General features: G+C 42.9%; 3 protein-coding genes across 3 annotated transcripts; all 3 read right to left on the bottom strand.

Annotated features, from left to right (window-relative positions):
* LOC8086311 (GDSL esterase/lipase At1g09390) lies at positions 1322 to 4952 on the bottom strand. Its single transcript, XM_002455531.2, has 5 exons — positions 3883 to 4952; positions 2959 to 3144; positions 2654 to 2808; positions 2102 to 2372; positions 1322 to 1930 (listed from the first exon to the last, which is right to left on the bottom strand). The coding sequence occupies exons 1-5, from the start codon at positions 4295 to 4297 to the stop codon at positions 1680 to 1682; spliced, it is 1278 nt and encodes a 425-aa protein (XP_002455576.1). The 5' UTR covers positions 4298 to 4952; the 3' UTR covers positions 1322 to 1679.
* On the bottom strand, positions 5857 to 9570 carry LOC110433524. Its single transcript, XM_021455832.1, has 6 exons — positions 9481 to 9570; positions 7387 to 9380; positions 6920 to 7213; positions 6745 to 6814; positions 6535 to 6627; positions 5857 to 6133 (listed from the first exon to the last, which is right to left on the bottom strand). The coding sequence occupies exons 1-6, from the start codon at positions 9481 to 9483 to the stop codon at positions 6020 to 6022; spliced, it is 2568 nt and encodes an 855-aa protein (XP_021311507.1). The 5' UTR covers positions 9484 to 9570; the 3' UTR covers positions 5857 to 6019.
* LOC110433643 (skin secretory protein xP2-like) lies at positions 10920 to 11501 on the bottom strand. Its single transcript, XM_021456144.1, has one exon. The coding sequence runs from the start codon at positions 11499 to 11501 to the stop codon at positions 10920 to 10922; it is 582 nt and encodes a 193-aa protein (XP_021311819.1).

The following is a 27462-nucleotide window of genomic DNA, read 5'->3' as shown; positions in this document are numbered from 1 at the left end:
GCATCTGGCGATGCATCTCAGTTTCAGAATTTCTTTGAGGACTTTTCTTTTGACCCTGGCACCACGTGCCTACGTCACCTACTACCAGGCTCGGGGACTAAGTGGGCACACTTCACCTTGCGGTGAATATGCTTGCTTTTTGAAAGACTATACTTTTCAGAAAAGTAAAGTGGGCACACTTCACCAGGAAAGAAATCTTTTTTGATTAAGAGCACCATGCATTCTTCGAACAACCTGCTTCTTCGATGTCAATGTTGATCAACTGTCTTTTGAGTTGGTCAGAATACCGTTGCAACTGTTTGGGCGACTTTCCTACTTATTGAAGACGTCAAGCCTCACTGATCGAAGAAGCTCAAGACGGCGTGTCACATCATAATACATGGTGCTCGGGGACTAGCTGTGGGGGTATAAACCCCTATACCCTCATGGGCCTATATGGGCCGCACCATCAGAGGTGGCTCGGCCCACAAGATGAAGACGTGCGGCGCACGACTGGTCGGCGTGCACCGCAAGGCTACAAGATTTTGTACCAAATAGGATACTTTGCTTGTAACTCTGTCCCTTCAGGATATATAAGGAGGGGCAGGGGTCCTCTAGAGGACAAGTCATACACATCATATTCTCTCAGCACAAATCAATACAACCAGACGCAGGACGTAGGTATTACGCCAACTCGGCGGCCGAACCTGGATAAAAAGCTTGTCCGTGTCTTGCGTCACCATCGAGTTCGTAGTTTGCGCACCGTCTACCGATAAACTACTACCGTGGGTATACCCCAAGGTAGACTGCCGACTAGCTTTCGTCGACAGAGGTTTTGAGTGAGAAATGATATAAAGTCATGATGGACGGTGAGGATATAACTATTTTTGATTAAAAGCCCAATTCCCACCTCTCCCCTAGATTCTCTAAATTCCCATTCCACTTCCCACCTAAACTCCCTCTCTCACAAAACAAACAAAAGATTTATAAACACATCTCCAACAGTTTGCTAAATGAACTTGCTATTTCTTGTTTATTTGGCAAAATTAGAAAATAGTCACTCCAACAGTTTGGTAAATGGGTTGCCATCTTTTGGCAACTTGCCATCCAGCAGTACCGCGCGCCCATATTTGTCAACTTGCTATTCAGCAGATTAGTTGATTTGGTTGTTGGTTGTGAGTCTTCTTTTTAAGTTTATCAAACCCAATTGACAAACTGTTGGAGATAGAAGAAAATCTCACTTACCATATGTTTTAGCAACTTGCCAAATCACAAGATTTGGCAAGTGAGTTTTACCAAACTATTGTAGATGTTCCTTCTTTCAATTACCTCCAACCAAACATATCGAAAATGTCTTTTAAAAAATCAAGTAACTGTAAATGTTACACACATATGTGCATTGCATGTCAGGTGCATGATAGATTGTATGTAAAAGCCTCGAGGCGCATCCCCGCGAAAACACTTATATGATCCAGCCCTTCTTTTTACTGGTACGACTATAGTCAATAATGAAATCAATTGTGTCACTCGGTGTCATGCATGGAAATTGCTCGTTCGAACTCGATCCTGATGGGAGCGGTGAACCAGCTCTTCTCGAGTTCGATCTTAGCGTCATCTTGGCCGCCATGCATTACGAATCTAGATTTCTATGAATATGGATCGCGATCACAATCCTCTCGCGGCAGCAGGCTGGCAGGCAGCTAGTCGTCGTTGGGCAGCGTGGAGTTGACGAGTCTGTCGATGGTGACCCTGGGCGTGGAGTAGTCGCCGGTGAGCACCTTGGCGGCGACGACGGCGTTGGCGGCCTCGGTGAGGTGCACGCCGTCCCAGCTGATGAACCGCGTGCCCACGTCGCACAGCTGCATCTCCGCCGACATGCACGCCTTGAAGTGGTTGTAGTTGTACGGCGGCCCGCCGTAGCCGCAGCACGCCATCAGAGGTTTCTCAATCCCTTTCATCATTCATAATGCAGCAAGTTCAGAATTAATTAAGCGATAGATAGATAGATTGATTGATTTCCTTCCTTTATTTCAGCTGCAGGTTGCATGCATGATTGCATTGGCTAATGATCTGTATTATATAAAATATAATACGATCGAGTTTATTATTATTACGTACGTACCGTGCATGGTGTGGTTTGCCACCAGGTCGTACTTGATGGTGTACATGTCGACGAAGACGAGCGCGGCGTCGACCATCCGTCGCCGGAGCTGGGCGCAGGCGTCGCTGAGCAGCGCGTTGAAGCGCTTGGCGGCGGCGTTGTAGGTGTTGAGGCAGCCGTGGGCGTCCAGGTCCGTGTCGTCGTCCCGCGGGATGGCCAGCTTCTGCGGCAGGCAGCCCAGCGCGCCCGTGCCGTGGATCCAGAACTTGCGGGCCCCGTGCGAGTACAGCGTCTATATGTAATGCAACGTGTCATATCAAGGAGGTGTCAGGTGTGGTGTCAATTGGTATACTCCACTATTGTTGCAACCAAAAAATTGTCCAGTAATTAATTAATCAACTACAATTGATGATTGATTTTTTCCCCCCCTTTTTTGTTCAGGTCTTCCTTCTTCTTCAGAAGAAGTGTCCAAACTGGAATCATAACAGAGCAACTCCTTCCTTTCCTATTAGTATACTAATTACAGAAGAGAGAGAAAAAAAGAGGAGTGATTTATATTAATTAATTAATTACCTCGATGGTGTACTTGATGTGAGCAACAAAACCGGGGATCTTGGCAAGCACTTGATCGTAGGGCAGGTGCATGTAAGCAGACACGTCATTCTGCCCGATGTCGATGGTGTAGATGGCCTTTCTGAATCCTTCGCGGTCGATCGGTGGCCTCTGCCCTGCACCACATTAATCACATCGACCGACCGGTGTCAGTGTCACACCAAGTTATTAACAAAGATTCTCCTACAGCAAAGAAAAAACATGGCCAGAACATCATGGGGTTTAATTTGTTCATCGCTTCACATGGTTGGCATCAGCTGACAGACCTAGGTTGATCATTTCCATGGACCTGGCCCTGAAGTAGAGCCACTGATGCAGCTGCACGTCCAGCGAGAATGGAGATCCTCCCGGCGTCGCCGTGGAGCCGCCGATGGCGAAGTTGACGCCGTTGCTGAAATCCGCGCCCAGCGCCTTGAGGTATGGGCTCAGGTAAGGCGTGTGCAGGCTCTCACCTGCATGCGAAAACCGTATATATCATATCAGCTCCAAACAGATCCTCTCCAATATACTGTGACATGGTAAAAAAAATCATGTAAAAAAGAACATGGCAAAGAACTAAATATCTACTTAATAATTAAATAAATAACAGAGCAACATTAAGTCAAGGACAACGCATCAGACCACCGACGCTGGCCTGTGTCGTGGTATGGTCGTCATAGAAGGTTTCCAACACCGACGGCTCCATTGCAGCGTGAATCGCTGGGCCTTAATTGAGGCCAGCAGTGATCGATAACTGCAACAATAATTTGCACTGGACTGCAGGCATGTACATGCATGTACCTTTGGGCCGACATAAATCTCTTTTTCGTGATCCCGTTATGGTGATCCTTGACACGTTACCACTTTTCCTCCACTTCCATCCCAAAAAGTCATTTGTTTCTTCTTAGCGTTGCATTAATTCAAAACTCTTTCTATATGATAATATATAATTTTTAGAAGATAGTAGCGCAGTCACTAGCTAGCGGCCCTACTTGATTGAACAGTTTAGTATGGAGTCTACCAGCTGGGATCTGACTGAGAGTTTAAAACATTGAAGGAAAAAAAAAAACTTTTACTGTGTTTGCTTAAAGTTGAATTCCAAGCGTGGCGGGAAAGAAGCACGTATCGTAGTACTATATATCAGCTAACGATCGTGAAATAAAGGTTTGGATGAGGGTGACGAACGAGGAGCTAGCTCAGAATGAACTCACAGATGAAGTCGATGACGAGGCGGCCGTCGGAGAGCCTTCCGGTGGGTCGTCGGAAGAAGGTGCGTCCCTCGGGCAGGTTCAAGTTCATCCCGTTGACCGCCGCCATGCCGCCCGTGTCGGAGTTGGAGTCCCCGAAGTTGAAGATGATCACCGACGACGACGGGCGATGAGCGTCGTCGCCACCGTCGGCCGCGCGGGCGACAGCGACCGCGACCGCGGCCACTGGCTGCTGCGGCGCGACGGCCAGGAAGCCGTACCCCGCTGCGGCGTCCGGCGCGTACCTGAGGCAGGCGAGGACGACCGCTGCCGCCACCCCGGCCATCACGAGGTAGTGGTGCAGCCGCAGCGGGACGGCGGCGGCCTTGCCTCCTCCTCCTCCTCCGGCCGCGGCGCCTGCTGCACCACCGCTGGTCATCCTCGCTCTATGCTAGCTAGACTAGACTAGATAGATTCCCTGCTTCCCCTTCCGATCTACCGTGTGTTGTGCTCCTCACGCCGAGCGGGTGCCCAAGAAGCAAGCATATAAACGCAGCACTATAGTGTGTCTCGGGCTCTCGGCTCTGCCCTCTCCTCGCGTGCAATAGTGACTGTGTACCTGACCAGAGACCTGCCGTATGTATAGGCAGGCAGGGCGGCAGGCAGCAGTTGAGCTGTGGCCTCATCCTCCTCGTCGCCCAAAAGTAGGTAGTAGTAGCATAGCATCTCCTCGTTGTCGGGAGATGTCGCACGAACCGACGGAGCAGGACAATGGTGGTGTAAGAAGAAGACGAAGAAGAAGAAAAGAAAAAAAGGCGAGATGCATTAACGCGCGTGTTTATGAATCATCGATGAGGACCCTCCCTCACTATTTTCTGTATGGTTGGAGTCAAGGGTGGTTTGGTGGGGTGGCGGGGGCTGAGTGACGGCCTGACGGGTGATGATGATGATGGCATTGCGACGCGCGCGGTGTGCGCGGGGGTGGAACGGCGACGGCGCATCGGTTCTGGCTGGGGCTGCCTCGATCGGGGACCGACCGACGGCGCGCGGGCGGGACGGCAGCATCATCAGGTAGGTGCCGGGGCGCGGCCACGGGCAGGGCCACCACCACCACGGAGAGGGAGGGAGGGAGGGAGGGAGAAAAAGCCGGGGCCGTGCACGACTTATTCATGGCGCAGGACCGCGCGGATACAGATTGATGAGTCCACTCCACTGATGCACGTAGGAGTACAGATCGGAACTCGGAAGCCCCGCCGGCCCGCCCCGTGTATGGCTAGGCAAGTCCCCCCTGTCCTGTGGCGGCAGTAGCAAGCAAGCAACGCCTGCCATCGTGAGCACGACGTACAGCGAGGCCACCGCTCTGCTCATGCGCGCGCGAATGGGGGCGGCAGGATTCGTCGACTATTAGCGCGCGTCGTACGCGTTCGCCCGCACTTGTGCCAGAAAAGCTTATCAGCGACGCTTCGTAAGGCTTATCAGCAACGCGGAAAACACGCGTCACTAATTTCGCGTCACTGATAAGGGCTTATCAGTGACACGTGAGCACGCGTCGCAGATAAGCCATTATCAGTGACGCGTATTAGCTAGACGTGTCGCAGATAAGCTCTTATCTGCGACGTTTGTTGGTTACACGCGTCGCAGATAAGGGCTTATCTGCGACGTGTGGAACCAATAAGAGTCACTGATAACGAACTATCGGCGACGCGTGTAGCTAATACGCGTCACTGATAACAATTTTCGAAAAATAAAAAAAAATCATATATATATATAGGATATATATATATATATATATATACACCCTATATATATGTATATGATTTTTTTTATAAATATGTATATAAGCACACACAAATGTTTCACCATTTCAACAATACATTTTTTACAAGGTTTTTAGATACAATTCATACTACAAAATATTCATGTCGTCTCAGGGTGAGCCAAGCTCATTACATAGATATCAAGTTCTTGCATAGATATCAAGTTCTTGCAAGTTCAACAGATAGCAAATAATAGTACTCTATATCAAGTTCTTGCAAGTTCAACAGATCAGAAGGTACTCATTACATAGATATCAAGTTCAACAGATTCACATTCATGTCAAATTCATCGACAGCAAGATCCATCACAAGATTGTACAACTTATTCACTCACACACTGGAGCTTAACTAGGATTATGGAACTCCCCTCTCTTGTTGATGATCTGTTCCATAAAGAACTTGCTCAACTTCTCTCTAATTACGTTGAAATCGATAGGCGCCGTCAGCACTTCAAATTCCTGTGTCAAGATATAACTCTTGTAAAAATGAAAACATGGCACAACGCACAGTACAAATCATATTAGTAAAAATCTGCACTGTTGGCTTATATATATTTCTTGTGTTGGATAGAAGAGGTAGAAATGAAACCATCCTAATGCCGCTGCTAGCTATTTCATTTTTGAAAGATTCAACAATTGATAATTCCATTCTAATCTAGTACCTTCTGATCTAGTAGTAGGGCACTAAAAACATGAACACTAAAATGCTGTAAAGCGAAGCTTTATAGAATCCAATAGATTTTATGATCAGGTATGCTTTTAACCATTTTAACAGTGAAGTAATGATGTCAGATGGAAGATTTGCAGAGCTGGGAAAACTGTGGCTAGTAATTTATTCAGAGATCATTCTAGAAGAATACCTCAGGGCATTCCAAGTCTGTCTTTTGCATGGCTAACATCAAGTTGTGTGCAGCATAGAAGCCGGATGTCTTGCTAGAAGTTTGTTGTTGGCACTGCAACATATATATTAATTAGAGGTGAATACACACAATCATTTGAAAATGGAAGTGGGACACAATACTAAATATACTAGAGGCACAATACTGAATTTTATATTTGGAAACACTTACCGGATATTTAGAAGCGTGTGTCAATGGTTGCGGCCTGTCTTTCATCTTGCTTGTGTGTTTTTCATAAGCCCTACATGCAATCCAGTACAGCACACACATATATGCCTCATTATTTTTGTTCAATGACATTGGCATTTATAAAACAAGTCATATAGTAGGTAAGGAAAGAACTCACTCATCAATCAAGGATTTTAACATGCTGAAATCATGTTTTGCAGATCTGTTGGAATCAAGGTATATGACCTTATTCCACTTTTGAATTATTATCACCACGATCCAATGAGCACCAGCTAAGCCACCAATGTTGTAGGCAAACATTATGAAGTCTCTATTGGTATACCTAGTGAAGGCCTTTTGAACATACTGCATAACTCGGTCTCTATCAAAGTTTATGCTATCTAGTGACATCAGTTGTGGATCAAGAAAGCCCACATGAATGTTCTTGGTCTTAGCTTCCAGAACCAGTGATCTAAAAATAAGAAAGAACATGTAGAGAAAATAAGAAATAAGAGGTACTTGCAGCTGAAGATAAGTGCAAAGCAGACCCTAAATCATGTTAGCATCACAAGCATATATTCTATCTTTAGTCATTGCAAATGCAGAAATAATAGTACTATCAACAGGACTATAGCAGTTACTTACAATGTCAAACATTGAAGAAGCGAGGAGTCCAAAGCACCGAAGTTGAAAAGGTCATAAAGAACATTATATCTCACAAGGCTGACCTCAAAGTCTGTTGAGTTTAGCATATAAGTACCTCTAAACCGAACCAATATCCCACTCTTCACATTTTCGATGCAATCTTTCATGTAATAAGAATGAAGAGCGATACATCCCGGTCCTGCCTTCTTGAGGTCCAGTGAATGGAGAAATGCCTGCCCACACTTGTACTTAGAAGCCCCTTTTTGCTGCTGTTGTTGTTGTTTTAGACTCCCTCTAGCATCCTCACTAGCCGCCTTGTGTTGCTTAGGTGGCTTTGCACTCCATCCAGCATCCTCACTAGCCACTTTGTGTTGCTTGTGTGGCTTTGCTGCATCAGATGTGGCAGGAGATTGCTGTTTTGAAGGAGCTGAATTGCCTCCACAAAGTTGCTTTGTCGAGATTATAGCACTATTGCCCTTCGAAGCACTCTTGGCACTATTTATGTTCTCAATTTGTTGAGATTGGGTTGGCTGGGTAGGATTGACATAAATGCGATCCCTCCTCCATTGTATTCTCTGCAGTAGAGCGTCTCCAAGTGTTTCGGTCTCATCATTGGGGGGAAGCTGCAACACATGATCCTCATGCCCCTGACATACACATTCCACTTGGACTACTGCATGATCATACTGTATTGGGACTGTGTGTAGCTCAACTTGCTTTGGAAACACTCGACCCTCTGCAACCACAACTCGTAAGCCTCTAAGGTCTGCCAGAAGAGAACATTGTGTTGGCTCTGTGAGAAGATCAATAGTATCCGGATCAATTGAATTAGGGCCCAACTCAGCAGCATCGGAGGCAGAGCCACAACTGCTCCTTCGTCCGCAAGCAGGACTAGGGGTCCTAGAAGGTGGTGGTCTTACCAACAATCCTTGGTCAGCAAGAGTTTTGATGACATCCTGTGTAACTTCTCGTCTGAGTTGTTCCAAATCTAATGCACTAGGCCTCTTCCACTTTCTGTACGTGCCAGAGCACTCAGGCCAACCATGCTTCCAGCTGGTATAACTTGAAACAGCGCGTACTCGACCTGGCTGTTCAGGGCCCAAACATGCAGTTAGCAGATCATTCTCCCTGACCCAAGTGATGCCCGATGCTTCTGCAGCTGAATGCTTCACTTTGATGTCTTCAGAGATTTTTTTTGTTGCATCTTGTGTCCATATGATCTCAGCTTTATTTTCTGATATATCAAGCTTACTCCTTCCTCGCATAAACCTCGTGTGGCGGCCTTCAGGGAATTCTTGCCATGGGTTACTGATGCCTTTACTGGCTAAAGTTGCATCCTCCATCTCCCACTGTTTCAATTTGCCCTCATACCCTGCTGTGCCCAAACAATGGTTGTGCACATTCTTTTGGCGAAGAATTTTGTATTTCTCACTTATTGCTGCTGCTTCTGTGGACTGCTTGAATGCCACAAATTCATCCCAATCATCAGGTTCAAGGTATGGGTGCTTCTCAAAGGGACTAAGGTTTTTCTCAATATAACCAGTTACTAGCCTACATTTGTGGCTTCTCCAGCTCTTAGATATCACCTTCATTATATACTTAAACCCCCCTGTCTTCATTGCAGTTGGGAACTCCAAGTAAGGCATGACATGTCTATCAAACAATTCCCATTTCCTCTCATCAGTAAGGTTTTTGAATGATGGCATCACTAAGGATAGTTTTTCCCTAGCAATCAAACGAGCAAGCAACCGCAATCTTCGTTGTGCTCTCACCTCAGTTGGCATCCCATCCGGACGAATCTCTGTGACGACAATCTTGTCCGTCGGCCACTTAGACGGTGTCTTTGGTTTTCTGGGGCGACGCACAGGTCCAGGCAAACACTGCTGCTGCTCGTCTTCAATGGAACACTGCTGCTGCTCGTCTTCAGTTGGTGACTCTACGTCCTCAGAAACATTTTCGTCGTCACCACTTGATGAAGATTCCGCGGAAGACACCTATCAATCAAAGATGTGGTTCAACAAATTGCACAAGACTAAATTTAGATGCTAGAAAAATGTTATTCCCTGGAGATGATTGTGGAGACTGATAGCTTACCATCTTGATATGGAACTGGATTCAATAGCACACACAATGCCAGCGACTCAGCTTCAGCATATCATACATGGGTTTGTTCACATGTAAAAAAGTGACCATCAGCACATTGTAATTATACTGTAAATAATCAGTACCCATGCCCAATATTGACTGAGTAATCATACAAATATTGACTGAGGAACAAATCACAGCCTATAGGAAGTTGTTGGGTTCACACAAGAAAGAAAAGGCTTACTGATATGCACAAGTTTTATAGAAAAAAAACAGTGACATTATATATTCCAACTCTGCTATCATAGTGTAAAAAAATAAAATCTCAGTGGCCATGCCAGACTAGCTTATGCATTTGCAGGGGTGGCCGGTGGGTCATTAAACAATCATCGTGTCCTCCTGGCGACCCTGCTGTACATTATGGCGTTCATGAGCAAGCGAAACAGGTCTCTTAAAGCCAGTACAGATTGATGGTAGTAAGTAGAATGCTTGGCCTCCAGTCCCATAGGGCAAACAATCTGCTTGGCCTCATATGTGGTCTTGGATAACTCATTGCCCTCAGGAAGTATGTCCTCTAATAGATGAAGAAGCTCATCAAAGCTCCGGTCAGTCCAATGATGTGTCGCCTTGAGCTGGAGAAGCTTGAGAGTGGCAAACAACTTTGTATACTTCTCCTTGCACCTCTGATAGAGCGGCGTCTTCATATCTGCCACTAGCCTCTTCAACTTCTTCAAATCCACCGTGGTGAACTCATCATATCCCATGGCATCACGCACCATCTCCTCGAGATCCTCTGCCTTTTGGACATAATTGGCACTGATATCTTCTAGCTGATCATCAGTCAGATCCGGGATGCAATCAGTAAGATCCGGGCTGCAAAAGGGTCTTTCCTCCTTGTCATGACCAATAGCATGAGTTCCATCATCCTGACGTTGACTACCAGAGACTCCTTGGTCCATACGACCAGCTTGCAAGTCTCGTCCATTGACTCCTTCTTCCCCATGCTTGTTCCAACATTTGTAGTCTTCCATAAATCCTCGCATGACCAGGTGGCCATATACTGTCAATGAACTCAAGAGCTCGTTTCCATTCTTACAATCTTGGCACGGACACCAGAGAGTTGTCTTCTGTTGATTCGACATATCCGCCTCTGCAGCACTTATGAATGATTTCAGACCATCTAAGTACTCAGCACAAGTACGACAGCGAAGATACATCCAACTCCGATCCTCCATATCTACAAAAGTATGAAGACAAAAATGAAACCAACCAATCAATTCCACACAAAGGACTGATAACTACTACTATGTTTGACAGTATGAAGATACATCCAGTTCCATCATCATAGTTTGACAAAATATCTTAACATAGATACGCGGACACAAAGGACTGACTACTACTATGCTAAATCTGAAATGAAACAACATGGGGTCAAATGCAGCCTCGACTCAGCATGCATGACCAGGGGAAAAAATTAACAGCACCTTTGACCAAGTGGACGGCTCGGTGCTGCAGGTGTCACGAGGTGGCGCCGGCCGGAGCGCCTCCTGAGCTGGAGCTGATCCAGCAGCAGAGCTGGACCTGGGGTCGTCGAGCTCCTCCCGAGCTGGAGCTGGAGCGGCCGGAGCGCTGGGGTTATCAGCTGGAGCGGCTGGAGCAGCAGCTTCGCGGACGTGAGCGGCTGGAGCAGCAGCTTCGCGGACGCGGCGCGGGGCGGGGCGGGCGGGCGGCCAGCACGGCGCGCCGCGGGAGGGCGGGCGGGCGGCCGGCGCGGCGCAGCGCGGGCAGGGCGGCCGGCCGGACCGGCGCGGGCAGGGCGGCCGGCCGGAGCGGCACGGACAGGGCGCGGGCAGGGCGGCCGGCCGGAGCGGCGCGGACAGGGCGCGGGCAGGGCAGCCGGCCGGAGCGGCGCGGACAGGGCGGCCGGCGTTGGGAAGGGCGTCGGCGCTGCGGAGCGGCGCTGAAGGAGATACGGAGCGGAGCGGCGCTGCAGATAGAGATAGCGTTGTGTAATGGGGTGCTGTGTACATGCATTAAGATTCGTGCTGTGTACAAGCTATCTGTGACTCTTGTAAGCAATATGAGTCACTGATATGTCCCTCTATCAGTGACGCGTCACTTATATTATCAGTAACGCGCCTTCATAAAAAGCGTCACTAATAGTACCTCCTATCTGTGACGCGTGTTGTTAATACGCGTCGCAAACTATATCAGCGACGCGCTTTCTTTACCCGCGTCGCTGATATATTGTTCTCAGCATTCCAGGCTATGGTGGCAGCTTATCAGCGACGCGTCTAGCTAACCTGCGTTGCTGATAGCCTTATCAGTGACTCTTTTTGTTCTTAGTCTATGTAGAAGCGTCGCCGATAAGGCTTTTTGGCATAGTGTTGTCCCGTTGCGTTGTCCGAGCGGGCACGGCGCACGCACGCACTCAGGCAGGCAGAAAAGCGGGAGATACATGTCAAGTGCAAGGGTGACGCAGGCGCAGGAATGACGAGGAGAGGACGAGAGGTGGCCACAAGTAAAAAAAAGCTCGATCGGCAGGTGCGATGTCAATCAACCCAGATGCAGTTTATTTCCGCCGGCCGGCCGGGTGGCAGTGCCACAAGCTCGAAAGCTACCCGCCGACGATCGACAGCCAGCTGCAGCTAGCTATAGTGAGGGTTTCAACTGTCGGGCAGGTCGTCGGGAGAAGGAAGGAAGGAAGGAAGGAAGGTCCCAACCGCAGCGCGAAGGCGCGTCGACGTCGCGTGGGGTGAGGCAGGCAGCACCCAACAGGCCGGGAGCGCCAGGGCATGTGCAGGGAGGTCCTTTGGACGTGTCCGAAATCGGGAAAGATCAGCGTCAGCCTTCAATGGCCACCATCGTCACACACTAATCGTCTCCACCAATCAGTATCAATCAGCGCTCCAATCCCATCCCATCGAACTTGACAGTGTTACCAAGTCACATCACATCAGAGTGCAACAATTAAATGTTGCGAAGAAAAACAAACGCCTACTCCCACTCTGATATGAGATCACAGAGTAGTAGTACAAATTATATATATATATATTGCCGATCTATAAGAACCATATATACACACACCTGCCACAGCGAAATTTTTTTATTTTTAGTCTAAATTTGAAACAAATTTGGAATTTGACCCCGCTTTGAAAAATATTTTTACAAATATGTCGTTTGACCCTGCTACCATGCATGGTAGGGCAGCCACATGGCGCCCGGCTGGTGGAGCTGGCTTACGAGGACCCGCCACCGGACATGGCAGGTTAGGACAGCCCGTTATGGCGGGTTACAACCCCGCGGCGTATCATGGCGGGGTGCCCCTGTCAGAGAAAAGGACCCGCTCTTCCTGTCTAACCCTCCCGCCTCCGCTCTTCTTGTCTAATTTCAAATAAATTTATTAAAATTTAAATTTAAATATCTATTTAATGATATTAATTTTATATTATAAATATTAATATTGTAAATATATATATATATAATCAAAGTTATTTTTCGAGAAGCAAAAATAATAAATTTAGAAATAGAAACAAAGAACAGATGACATGAGGGCTGCGCAGCAGTGCTCTGCACATTGCGCCGCACAGTGCACAGTGCCGCTGCACAGTGTGCTGCCGCACACTGCTGCACAGTACCGGAGATCTGTGCGTAGTGCTGTCCTACGCTACCTCTTCATTCTTAAATATTAAATATCTGTTGTTTTGCTTCTCCAAAAGACTTTGATTAAATATTTATTAAAAAATATTAATATATATTATATAATATAAAATTAGTATCATTAGATAAATATTTATGTCTAATTATTTAATAAATTTATTTTAAGTTAGACATATTGTACATATCTTTTGTAAATCAAGATACTGTATCTTGAAAAATGTTAGGGTTTTCAAAGAACTAAACAAGGTCCTAGACCAACAGGAGTAAGCAGCAGGCAACGCCCAGCAGCAGAGGCTGCCAGGAGCCAAGGACCCTCGCCCTTGTTTAGTTCCCAAAAGATTTTACAATTTTTTTTCAGATTTCCTGTCATATTGAATTTTTAAACGCATGCACAGTGTTCACCTAAACGGTCTAAACGGCCGATTAAGCGGTCATTAAACGGTAAAAGGTGGCAAACTGTTTTGTTTAGGGGTAAACAGAAAATTAAACGGTTGTGTTGGGTACCATAAAAAGGATACCCAAATCAGAGCAATAAAAAACGCAAAGGACAAAGCAAATTAACCACGATCACCAGGACGCGGGCCCCAGCTCATCTGACTCCTAGGCCTCAGGACCGAACCACGACTCGCCCGACCCCTTAGGGCCTCGGACAAAAAATCCGTATCGCCCGACCCCTCAGGGCCTCGGGCGTAAACCCCGCCTCGCCCGACCCCTTCGGGTCTCGGGCGCCGGGCGCCGCTTTACCGGATCAGCAAGACTTCCACCGCACGGCACCCGTACCCGCGACGTGACAGGCACAGTGACCCCCATACCACAGCAGGACAGGGTGGCGACTGTTTCAACCGCCCTGGGCACTGCAACCTTACCTCTTTCACTGTGCGGCCTTACCTCTTTCACTGTGCGGCCTTACCTCTTTCACTGTGGTGTACCGCCTCACAGTGAATCACTGTGGTGTACCGCCTCACAGTAAAAAGGGGATGGGGGAGGTTAATCAGCATCACTATTTGCTGTTTTCTCGCACTATTGACAGGATGATCAGCAGTACCGCCGAACCGACCCCCATGACTCCTACAGGGCTCGGTAACCCTCCACAGAAGCAACCATACTGGCAGCCATCCCTCAAGGACAAGATGAACAGGCTTCAACAGGGTCGGGACTGTAACTCTTCCACTCGGCAGGAGGAAATCTACTCATGTAAATCCCTATCTCCCCTTGAGGCTATAAAAGGGGAGCCAGGGCTCGTAACTAGGTTTAGGTTCACACACACACAACCACCGTGCTCATTTACAGAGCAGCAACCAGCACTCTGTCCACCACAAAGTCGAGACCTGGAACTTAGCCCTCTCTTGCAACCTGCTTGTATCCCCCTACTACAAGCACCTTTGGGTGCAAGGCTATACAGACCCCCGATCTCACTGGACGTAGGGCATTCCAGGCCCGAACCAGTATAAACCCTCTGTGTCTCACTTGCATCACCATCCAGGCTTGGGTAGTCACGCAAACTTATACTCGTTTGTGTCTAGACCACGAGTCCAGACGCCGACAGGTTGACCGTTTAAACGGTCAAAAAACGGAAAAAAATGGTCTAAACGGAACGGTTGTAAACGGTATTAAACGTGCTAAACGGCTGTTTTAACGGCCGTTTATGCAAACACCAGGTGAATCTAGTTGAATTTTATATCAACAATTTGTATACTTAAATTTATTATATTTATAAATATATAAAATTGATTTGTTACAGGGTTTAGGGTTTAGGGTTTAGGGTTCAATTTCGACCAAACAGTTTAAACGCTAAACGAAGGGTGACCGACTTTTTACCGTTTAGCGTTTAGGATAACATTGTGCATGCATGATGTATTAAATATAGACAAAAATAAAAATTAATTAGTGAGATGCATGCATAGTTTGGTCGAAATTGACGAGATAAATCTTTTAAACCTAGTTAATCTATGATTGGACAATATTTATCAAATACAAACGAAAATACTACGGTATCAGTTTTCCAAAAAAATTTGAACTAAACAAAGTCTAGCGGTTTTAAACTGTGCAGTTAGTTTTTATTTTCGTCTATATTTAATGCTCTATGTATGTGACCAAAGATTCGATGTGACGAAGAATCTTTAAACTTTTTGCCAACTAAACAAGGCCAAAATGTCTTTCCATGGCATCAGTGCATGAATGCAGGCCTTGCTGTTGCTGCTGGCAGCTACAGCATTGCAAGCCAGCCTTGTGCTGCTGCACTGCATGCATGCATGTGGCAGCCGTAGTACATGTAGCACAGGACCACCGTTGGAGTAGCCAAAAAGTCCCATCAGACAACCAGTGAGGTCTTGTTTAGTTCTAAAAAGTTTTGGAAAATTTTTTAGATTCTTCATCACATCGAATCTTTAGATACATGCATAAAGTATTAAATATAGACGACAATAAAAACTAATTGCACAGGTTGGTCGGAATTGACAAGATGAATCTTTTGAGCCTAGTTAATCTATGATTGGACAATATTTTTCAAATACAAACGAAACTGTTACATTGTCGATTTCTCAAAAAATTTTAGAACTAAACAAGGTCTGAATCTTTAGACAAAGCCCACGTCTATCCCAAAATCCAATTTTTTTCAAGATTCTCTGTCGCATTGAATCTTTAGACGCGTGCATGAAGTATTAAACATAGATGAAAATAAAAACTAATTGCACACTTTGGTCGAAATTTATGAGATGACTATTTTAAGTCTAATTTGTCCATAGTTGACAATAATTACCACAAACAAACGAAAGTGCTATAGTGTCGTAAAATTTTTTTCATCCTGGAACTAAACACGGCCAACAAGAAGATGTGACCTCTACTGACACGGACGGACGAATGGGCCTGGATATGCCCCGCCATGATGGGGGGCGGGGTATGCCTAACCCGCCATAGATCATGGCGGGGTACACATCAGTAGGCCCCGGTGCTGCATGTCACGTGGCAGCTGTACCCCGCCGCCATGCATGGCGGAGTATAGTTCATTTGACCCGCCATACATGGTGGCGGGGCCAAACGGGCTACTTTTTAAAAAAATTGAAACCGGATCAAATTTGAAATATGTTTTGAATTTGGGCTAAAAATAAAAAAAAATTCGCCACAGCACAAAGGAAAACAAATGAACAGACAAGATTGAGCAAGGAAGAAATCACACACCGTCACTCAAATCCTTCTCCTTTTCTTTTCTTAATGTGATTGGAAAAAACAACACACCTTATATATACTGTCCCCTTTCTTTTCCAAAAGGAAGCACCATCATCAGCATAGTGCTGCAAAAGTACCTTTCCTCCACCAGGGAACTAAAATCTAACATTTCTCCAAAAAAACTGGAATCTAACTATTCATCTTTCCACCTGTTTTGATGCCATGTTGAAGATGGGAAACCACCAACCCAAGACTGGATTGCTCAAAAAAAACCAGCCCAAGACTGACATTTTCTACCAAAAGAGAAAGGGAAATTAAAAACCTGGGGACCAAAGGTCAACTCTGAAGGAAAAAAAATTGTGAAACAAGCTCCCTTCTAGCCACTAGACCTCAGAACTGTCAACCCGGACCGGTATCGAGCCAAATCGTTGTCTCACCAACTGGCCTTGTTTAGTTTGCAAAATTTTTTGTTTTTGGGTACTGTAGCATTTCGTTTTTATTTGACAAACATTGTCCAATCACGAAGTAACTAGGCTCAAAAGATTCATCTCACAAATTACAGGTAAACTGTGCAGTTAGTTTTTATTTTTGTCTATATTTAATGCTCCATGCATGCGACCAAAAATTCGATGTGACGGGGAATCTTGAAAATTTTTACGAACTAAACAAGGCCTAAAGCTCCCTAGCTGCTTCGGATTTTCAGCCTTCTTCCAGTACTGTTCTTTTACCATCCACACATGTCTTCAGGCTTGAAGCTCATGGCTGGTTAGTTTCAGTTTTTGCTGCATTCTCTTGACTCTGATTACCGCTGCAATGCAATGGCTTTCCTGTAGTCCCTTCTCTTACAAAGCATCACTTGCTTCATTTTCAGAGAGCTCTACGTACGGTTCCTGAGGTTTGATCGCCTTGGGTTCAAGTGTCTTCTCTGGCGCATTTTGCATCTCAGATGTTCTGTCTATCAGCAGTTCAGCACGCTGCTGGATTTTGTCAGCTTAGTGTCAGACGCATCCTTTGTACGCTATGAGCACCTTCTGTATGGCTTATTTTGTGCCTCTTCCCCTTCATATCATCAAACAGGCATTCCCACATTTTGATTTCGGCCTTGGCCTTGTTTAGGCCTTGTTTAGTTCCGAAAAATTTTGGGAAATGGACACTGTAGCATTTTGTTTGTATTTGACAAATATTGTCCAATCATGGACTAACTAGACTCAAAAGATTCGTCTCGTCAATTTCGACCAAACTGTGCAATTAGTTTTTATTTTCGTCTATATTTAATACTCCATGCATGCGTCTAAAGATTTGATGTGACGGAGAATGTGAAAAATTTTGCAAAATTTTCTGGGAAGTAAACAAGGCCCTTGTTTAGTTCCGAAAAAATTTTGGATTTCGCTACTGTAGCACTTTCGTTTTATTTGACAAATATTGTCCAATCATGAACTAACTAGGATTAAAAGATTCGTCTCGCAATTTACAGACAAATTGTGTAATTAATTTTTGTTTTCGTCTATATTTAATGCTTCATGCATGTGCTGCAAGATTCGATGTGACGGGGAATCTTGAAAACTTTTTTAATTTCAGGGTGAACTAAACAAGGCCTTCCTTCAAGATCCCATGCACAGATATTCCAAGGATGTATGGTGTCTGCAAATCAGATACTGTGGCAGATCATGACATGGGACCTCGACTTCATAAAAGAGCAAAGTTATTATGCCAAGTGACTATGAAAATGCTCGAGAAAGAAACATCCTTAAAATGAAACTTCCTAAAGTTGAACAATTTAACAGTACTAAACAATTTCCAACGAAAAACTGGACATGGCACACTTACTTCTTGTGTATCTCTGTTTTGTGTGACAGGCTTATTTTCATTATTCTGCGGCGTTATATGCTGCAAATAATAATTTGGTATATCTTTAACGATGCGCCATCTCACAGGAAAGCATCCGGTCCATTTATCCAGACACTAGAAATCCATGCATGTCCTTGTGAAAATCTACAGGTCCAACCTTCTCAGCCATGCCACAGAAGTGCCCACTACCATTGACCTGATAATAAACACAATTGCAAATTCAATAGTTGAACTTTGTGCACAATCAGTTTTCAATAAATAAACACTCGCACAGAAGAACAAGAAAACTGGACACTTGGTAGATCTTCATTCTAGTCTTTGCTTAGAGTTACATATATATACTAATATACACATGGTACATAGGCCCATGGGCTTTTACACACTTATGCACATATAAAGCTGAACACTCCCTCTCAAAATGGGTGATAGATATCTATCATTTCCATCTTGCTACATGCTAAATTACATTCTTTTACTCCTAACTCTTTTGTTAAACAATCAGCTATTTGACCGCCTGAGTTTACATGACTTAACTCCAATGTCCCATCATCTAATTTCTCCCTGATGAAGAAGCAATCTATACATTAAATTAAATTTGTCATTTACTCTAATCTAAAGAATAGAAAGCAACAGTTTTTTTCTTATATCCAGTTAATTTAGAGAATTATTCCGTGACAAAAAGGTTCTGAGAACTCACAAACATATCTCGTAGTGTCTCCAGTTATTAAGATATGATATATTTTTCTAATGTCTGAAAGAGATGGACAGTCACGAGTACACAGAGTAGAAACTCATGTGACCATTTATTATTTTCTTAAAACATATATTATCACTACTAAAAATTGTTACTCTGGCTAACAGCTTGTGCATCAACTAGCTATCTATATCAAAATTTCGTGCATGATTTATGGCTTGGAGTACTGACCTAACCAGAGCTCAGATTTTAGTTTTATGAATTTATGCCCATCAGTGTAAACCAGTACTACTGGAACAGAGTGTTGCGGCTGCCGCAACACTCAGCTCGCTGGCAGCGACTCAGGACGCGACTATACTTTGATTAGTGCTAGTGGCGACGCTAGAGTAAATTAGAGAGTGGTGTACTTAGCTTGTGGATGCATAGACATTTTTTATAAGAATGCATGTATAGTAAAATTTTGGATCTAATTATTATTTTTATGATTTTTAAGGTGCATTTGCACCCCCTAATTAATATGTAGCTTTGCCACTGATTGCCTCTTGTTTCGTTCAAAAACTTTTTTTGAATTTGGTTACCATATTATTTTTGTTTTATTTGGTAGTTAGTGTTCAATCATAGATTAATTAGGTTTAAAAGATTCGTCTCATGATCTATAGACAAACTATACAAATAGTTTTTGTTTTACTGCTATTACTTTATAAATGTATTCAAAGGTTTGATGTAATGGGTGAAAATTTTTTGGACGTGGAAGTAAACAAGGCTGCCAAAGTAACATGTAGTGTCCAATAGCAACAAGTCAATAATCAGCTCGTCGTGAGAGACGGCTGGAGCTGGACACCACGGCGCGTCTTGTTGTCAAGTGGCTTCTGGAATACAAGGAAGTGAAGCCTTCCTTTTTTAAAATTAAAAAAAAAGGAAAAGAATTGAAGCCTTGCTTGAGGTCTTGTTTAGTTTTAATTTTTTTTAGATTTGGCTACTGTAACACTTTCATTTGTATTTGGTAACTTTTGTTTAATCATAGACTAATTAGGCTCTAAGAGATTCGCCTCTCGATTTATAAGCAAATTGTACAATTAGTTATTTTTATCTATATTTAATATTTTATGCATGCGTCTAAAAATTCGATGTGATGAAAAATTTTATAAACTCTTGAAATTTTGAAGGTATCTAAACACGCCGTGAATGTATCAGCTGCATTGCTACTCTATACCTAGCTCCGGATAATGTGGTATGCAAGAAATAGGGCCAGTGCAAGTGACGGTGTACTTCCTCCATCAACAAATAAATATATGTCTATTTCTTGAGAAATCAAATCTATTTATGTTTAACCAATATATACAAAAATATACTAATATTTATTATATATATTATTAAATAGAGCATGAAATATTATTATAATATATTTATTTGTAGATATAAATATAAATATTATTTGATATATTTATATTTAAATTTAAAATTTTTTGAATATTTATGGACGGAGAGAGTAGGCCCTAAGAAATGGAACGTGTGGTCGGAGGCATACTGTGTACTAGCATGGCAATAGCGTTGAAATGTCAATGAACAGTGAGCAAACATGCAGGAGGTCCAAGATGAGGATAACCACGTTGGAGGTCGAAGATGAGGATAACCACGTTGGACTGGGCCTGAGTAGGAAAAGAAGCAAACAGACAGGCCAAAAATTCCAAAGGTTTTCAGTCCATAATGAATGGAATCGTTCTTTCCTTTTTTTTTTCCGAAACAATAGCAAGCCACATAGAATACTTTGGGCTTTATGGAAACACTACTAAAAGCCCTGTTGGAACACAGAAATTTTACAGTATTTCACAGAAATCAGTTTATTTTTACATGAACAATATAGAAAAGAGAAAAGTTTCCTCTTTCCAAAGGGGGCCTGAGTTTTAAGAACTTTTACCTTAACTAGCTAAATGCTCGTGCGTTGCTATGGGAATCTTAAAATTTTCAATATAATTCAACATAATAAAAGTAAGAAAAAATAGCAGGTTAGGAGCTCAAATTTTCAACGCAGCAAGTGTATCAAAAAGTAGTGGGTCAAAATGAAGACAAATAAATTTTAATTTGGCTTAGCAACATAATGTTTCAAGCCACATTTAAATAAATAAGCGTCAAATTTAGTAACAATGTCAAAATAAGTGCATGATAGATAAGTCCTCCACAACTATCTCTTTCATTGTCTTATGCCCGTGATGCGGCTAAGATATTCTCGTACGGATAGAGGAATCATGCAACACCGTCAATTCCCATCGTACGCTAATAAGTCAATCACAAATTTCTTCCGTAGTCTTTGACTATCCTGTGCACAAGACAAACATAAATAATAAGTTGTAAATACATATCTACTATACCTAAATAGGAGAAATCCACTACATGAATTCTATGAGCTCTCAACTTGCCACGTCACATCTATGGCCCACAGTTCACTTCATGAGTTGAATCTTTAGCTAAGAACCGGTCCCGTTCAGTGACGACGGTCCAGCTAGTAGGTTCGCTTAATCAGATTAATAATTAGTAGTTTAGATTTATATAATTCTAGCTTTCAAATTTATTGGATTGCTATTGGAGGTAAAGCTTTCCTGAGGGCATTTGGATGCTTTTCTCTTATGTCACATGCACCTTTTTAAGTAGAGATGTATAGTCAAGTTCTTCAGTTAGTGGAAGATGGATCGTCGTCTTCCATGATTGGATATTTCAAGACGAAACCAGGAAAGAGCGATTACTTACTGATGAAGATGCCATTATAAATTATCATTGCACCAATTTTAGTACATTAGTGATGGCAGCATAGACATTCACAGTTTCTAAATAGTTAGTATATGCCTCACAAGCTGTTATAATTAATTGTCTTATCTGTTGATACAACGATGTGACAGTCACTGCCACATGCACTGTATTTCTGAGCATAACATGTTTTGTTTTGTAATTAAACCAGGATGAAGTTTGTACAACCGTTTTTATAAACAGTGAACCAATAAGATAATGTTATTTGCCATTTCCTTTTACATTTTATCCATTGTTTATCTGAAATTTTCCATTAATACCACTACTACTCTCTATGCTATCATGGTAGATGCTACATACAAATCGTCAAATTAAACTCCATGAATCCCCTTCCCCATGTATAACACTACAAATTCTTGCAGCAACGCGCGGTGTATCATCTAGTGTGTTATATATATATATATATATATATATATATATATATATATATGACCACAAACATAAAAAAGGATTGTGCTCACCGTGGAGATTGGCATGAGTTTTCCATTATTCCATGCATACATGAATTAAAGAAGGATGAAGGCATCTAAATCACTATAGCACAATAAATGATCAATTTAGTCAAAAAATGATCAACTTAATGGTCTATTTCTATATATATAGCATAGTAAAAGGTGGTTCCAATGAAGTTACCTATCTTCTATGACTGGATCACTGGAATGCCACTTGGGAGTATATGTTTCCAAGCAAATACATCGACGACACATTCAAGGGCTTGCACTCCCATTGCAAGTCTATAACTGTTGGAAACATTGATAATCCTATGCACATAACGCTTGTATGGCATATCTTTGCACCAATCAGGAATAGGAGTAGGATCAAGCACATGAGAGTTTTTTCCTCACGGTCGAACACAAAAAGGTTAAGGCCTCCTCTTTTCCATGGCATAAGAAGCTGCACAATGATTGGAATTAGAATTTCAACAAAGGGCTCACAAATATACTTATAAATCTGCAACGTGAGGCATCATATTTCATATATGGCCAAGTTTTTAATGATTTAGCCAACTCTTGGACATTAAGCTTCTCTAACCGTGGCTTTTGTGCAGTTTCATACAGTTTCTACAGAAAACAAAAAAAATTTAGAAACATGAAAGAGACTTCTTACTATGGATATACTACTTAAGAAATTGCACAAGAGTATACTTGTATAATAAAAATAGTTTACTCACATTGAATCTCAAGTCCATGTAATGCTTTGAAACCATCACATTAGCACTTGTCAACCTTTTATTCTCGTTGTATGCAAGAAGTCGCACACCCATGTTGAAACATTCTGTGGGCATCGGTTGATTCATCCTTAGTGATGCTTGGAGTTGACGAACATTAGGGAGATATTGTAAGGTTGGAAGCTCCATACCCAACTAGTCCTATTAGATAATAAGTTATGACCTAGAATTTGACATTTTAATAATATATATTATTGCTGAAACAAATTATAAGAAGCTTACTCCAATATGTCAGCATCATCGATTGTCATGAGATAGTCACACAACATGTCTGTCATATCTTGGTCATTGGCATGTCAAACGTGGAAAGGCCACACAATAAAAATCGCTCCACAGCTCTATTAGAAGAGCATGATGTAGAGGTTTGATGATACTTTTTCTTCTTATATGGACTATTAGGACTTTGTAGTATTTCAACATCAGACAAGCTTCCAATCACTTCATCGTCAACTTTGACTAACAGACTTCCCTTTCTCTTGTTTAAATCCGATGACAATAAAATAGCAGCCAACTTTGTCACGAATTGTGTTATATCTTCCTACAAAATATGATGCATTATAATTTTTAATACATATCATTAAGGGCACATGTAACAATCTATGATAACCCTATTTGATATACTTGTGTTATGTTTTTAGATAGACCTTCCCAGTCTAGTGTTCAACATACTTTAATAAAAAAAGACAACATGAACAACTACAACAGCAAAAAGAACATCACACACATCCAATAAATACAACAAAATTCTATTAAATATAATATTTGGCACGAACCTGTCTTTCTGCATTTTCTGATCAAAATGTATCTCTCGAACTGTGTAACACTCTGGTGTTAAGCAGACTAAAATTTGACATGTCATCATATGCACTGGCATTTCATCTAAGTTGATAACCTGAATATGCGTTCACTAAAAATAAGTTTAATTTCTCGTGCTTGTGCTTAGAGGATAAGGTATGTTTAAGTTTGAAACCATAGTTATGCTTTTATGTTATGTGATTAGTGTTCTTGTGCTCAAAAGGGTATTTTGGTAATTTTCTTATACAATAATTGAATTTTGGACCAAACCTGGTATTATGTCTCAAAGGTGTATTTTGAACATGTGTCAAGTCATCATTGAGTTATAATTCCAAACTTGGTTGAAATTCAAGTAAATAATTTAAATAATTTAAAAATCATATTTGGTCCCTTTTTGCATAGTTCAAAATCTAAAAAGAATTTGGTTATGCTTGAAAAAGCAAAGTTGCTCCATTTCTGATAAGGATCAACTTTGATGTATGGCATTTTTCAAGTTTTCATACAAAATCAAAAGTAATTTTAGAAATACAATTTTGCCCCTTTAAGCCTCTTTTTGGTTTTCAAACCCTAATTCAAAATCTAAGCATATTTTGTATTTGTTGCAAAAATAAAAGATGTTCAGAACTTTATTCTGAGCATTTGATATTTTGATATATTTTCATCTTCTATTAAAAAATTCAAAGTAATTTTGAAATTTCAGAAAGGGCAAATGGGGAAGAGGAGGTTTTGTTCCAGGCTCTGTTCATGGCAGTGGACAGCCGAGCTTTGGTCGGCGTTTGCCAGCGCGCGAGCCACCGATTTACCTCGTCCAAGCGCGTGATCGAGTCTGTGGCAAAGTGAAGCAGCTGCTGGCGAAGTGGAGCGCGACGTGTCCCCCTCTCTTGCGCTCTCTGACGCCGTTTTGCCACCGGAGCACCGAAGGGTATCGCCTCGTCCAAATCCAAATTCGCCATAACCGTTGATCCATATCCAAATTCACCATGGACCTATATTTGTTACCTCCTCGCGCATCTCCCAAACCCATCCTTCCTTTCTCTTTCGCACCAGAGCACCGGAATTCGTTGTCTTCCTCTCCGCCGGCGACAGAGCGCCGCCGTGGGAGCTTCGTCGTGGCCAGGCCACTCCGTAAGGTTTTGAGTCGAGGTGAGAGACGTTGGAGCTTCGCCATGCTGTCCTGCAACTCATGCGTCTCTCTTTTTCCTTGGACGCGAGCAGGATCGTCGGAACAACGTCGTTGAGCTCGGAGCGCCCGCCCGACGGCACCGCCTCCGTCGCCAGCAGCTTCGGCTACCTCCCCGAGCCCCGCAATGTGAGCACCGTGCTCCTTAATCCTTTCTGAACCTCCCTGTCCCATTTGGTTGCGCTCTATCGAGCCCTAGCGGCCGGTCTTCGGGTGACCGCCATGGCCGTCCGCCATTCGCCCGGCCGAGGTGGGAAGGAGGGGGTAGAGCGTCCTTAGGGCATAACGGTGGAGTCGCGAGATCGATGCGAAGATGATGCGCACTCTAGAGCGGGCTCAGGCCTCGCCAGCGGCGGCCGGAACTGCGGCAGAGCCGCCGCGCGCGGGGAAGGAAGAGCTGACGGGTGGGGCTACCCCATCAGCGACCGCGTGAGAGAGAGGGAGAGGGCGCAGGGCGCGGGCAGCGTTCGGGCCGGCTTGGGCCAAAGCCAAGCGGGCCGGCCGAGGGAGCACAGTGACTGTTTCTTTTTTTTTCTCTTTTATGCAAAATTATGATGTATGTTTAATTTTGTATAATAAATTATGTGTTGATCCAAAAATTATGAAAATTTTTATATAAGTTCTATAAAATAAGTAGAACACAGGAAAAATATTAGATTCTATTTTCTAGTAACTTTCATGTATATATAAATTGCCTCTTTTTATTAATAAATAAGCTTCCATGATTTTTAATAATTTATAGGTATATTCAAATATCATGAAATTTGACATGTGAACTTGTGTTACTGTTATCTAGCTTCATGATTAATTTCAGAACTGTTTAATAAAGTATGATCTGTTTCATAATAATGGTTATTTAAAAATGATACATAAAAGAAATAGAAAACCTAATTATTTTAGGTTTTGTTTGATCTTTGGGATTGATTGACAACCAGTGGTTACTTAGCATGATATGCTCCCTGGTTATGGATTATTTCATGTAAATGATCTTTGTTGTCTGATAGCTACACAACATTACTTAATGAAGATGATAAAATTTACTTAGTGGTAATCTATGCTTTGTTAACTAAGTTAGTTTGTTTCTATACCGTGAAGGTAAGTTGTACTCGAGGTAGTTATGATTGTTGTTATCATCCAAGAACATGTAACCTGTCTTTACCATGTCATGAGTATCTCATTGATCATGCATACGCACTTCTACGTGTAGACTACGCTCCAGAGGAATCTGATCCTCAGTGGGTTGCTTCTGAGTTGGTGGATCCATCTGGTTTTTCTGAGTTGTCGGACTTCCCTTCCCACCAAGGCAAGCCCGGACATTAAACCCTATCCTTGTATTTTTCATAAAGTTATTTATATCACTTGAGTTAATATGATGCATTAGGTGAATAGGAGTTGAGTGAATCCTATTTGCTGCATTATCTACCTTGATGATTTTAATATTAACCTTGATACTTGTTTTATGAAAATTACTTAGTATGCGTAGCGATGCTTAGCCCTGCTTATAGATAGGTTTTCAAATGAGAAAGTTTGAAGGGTTGTTGTGGAATACTTTTGTGGTCAATGATGTTTCAACTTAAGACCGGTCGGTGGACTTGCTTTAAGAATGGAGTCTTAAAGTAGTGTCTCCAACTGTGTCGATTAAAGACCGTTCCGTTGATGGCCTGCTGTGTTTGAGACCTTTGAGTATAGCCCACATGCGATGGTAAGCCTTACCTATAGCTATTCCGATACTTGAGAACGGCTAACCGCGTACTGGGAGTGGAGAGATGGCGAGAGTAGCGTGTACCCACCTTACGGATCTGAGATGACCGGGAAACATCTAGATTGGCTGTAGGATGGTGGTGTACTGTACTCTCGGGTGACGCTGGACCCGTTCTTGTATGGGAGGATCTATAGAAACAGGTTGACATATGCAAGATTAAGTTCTACATATGTTGTGTGGTACTGAATCCCCAGCTAGGTTTAATCGATTCGAATCGCCGTGTTTCCTCGGATATGGAGCCTCAATCCTCACACCATCATCGTAGTAATAAATGAATCTTTGGTATAAGAAAGGGGTAATATGCTTATGAAAGTTTGATAATAGTTTTGATTAGTCATAAACGATGATCTTGAGTTAAAACTTGAAAGTAGGTTTTACTCTTAGTAAGCTTTTATGCAAAAGAAATGTTTTGATCTTGCTAAAGCCTTACTTTGAATCCTTATAGCCTGCATACCTGAGCCTTCACCTCTTTTCTAGTCGGTTAAGTCTTGTTGAGTACTTTTGTACTCAGGGTTTATTAACCCATGTTGCAGGTGAACCTTTTGATCAACCTTTTGATGGTCGTTGTTACTTCACTCTTGTGGAGGAGAGTGATGATGATGAATCTGATGTGTGACCTTGGGCAAGTAAAACTTGTTGTGTGACTTATGGTATATGTAATATAAAGTTCCGAACCTTTTATGTACTAAATACTTATGGTTTGTAACCTTTGGACTTAAGTTTCAATCTATGTTATATAACATTTCCGCTTCTACTCTGATTTATCTTATCTATGAAATGTTGTAATACCGTAATGCTTAATGAGGGAATTCCTGGAAAGAATGTAACTTGGATGATTCGGGTTTCCCAAGGACATC

This window comes from Sorghum bicolor, chromosome 3 (genome assembly GCF_000003195.3).
Source record: "Sorghum bicolor cultivar BTx623 chromosome 3, Sorghum_bicolor_NCBIv3, whole genome shotgun sequence".
NCBI lineage: Eukaryota > Viridiplantae > Streptophyta > Magnoliopsida > Poales > Poaceae > Sorghum > Sorghum bicolor.
This window is presented reverse-complemented; position numbering and strand designations above follow the sequence as displayed.

Excerpts from the sequence above, each read along its gene's own strand:
- LOC8086311 (XM_002455531.2), bottom strand. The coding sequence starts at position 4,297 with ATGACCAGCGGTGGTGCAGCAGGCGCCGCGGCCGGAGGAGGAGGAGGA. Across the intron at positions 2,373-2,653 it reads ACATCAAGTACACCATCGAG|ACGCTGTACTCGCACGGGGC; the intron begins GTAATTAATTAA and ends CATTACATATAG. Across the intron at positions 1,931-2,101 it reads GGCAAACCACACCATGCACG|GGATTGAGAAACCTCTGATG; the intron begins GTACGTACGTAA and ends GAATGATGAAAG.
- LOC110433524 (XM_021455832.1), bottom strand. Across the intron at positions 7,214-7,386 it reads CTTCTTCAATGTTTGACATT|ATCACTGGTTCTGGAAGCTA; the intron begins GTAAGTAACTGC and ends TCTTATTTTTAG. Across the intron at positions 6,134-6,534 it reads CAGACTTGGAATGCCCTGAG|GAATTTGAAGTGCTGACGGC; the intron begins GTATTCTTCTAG and ends ATCTTGACACAG.
- LOC110433643 (XM_021456144.1), bottom strand. The coding sequence starts at position 11,501 with ATGTACACAGCACCCCATTACACAACGCTATCTCTATCTGCAGCGCCG.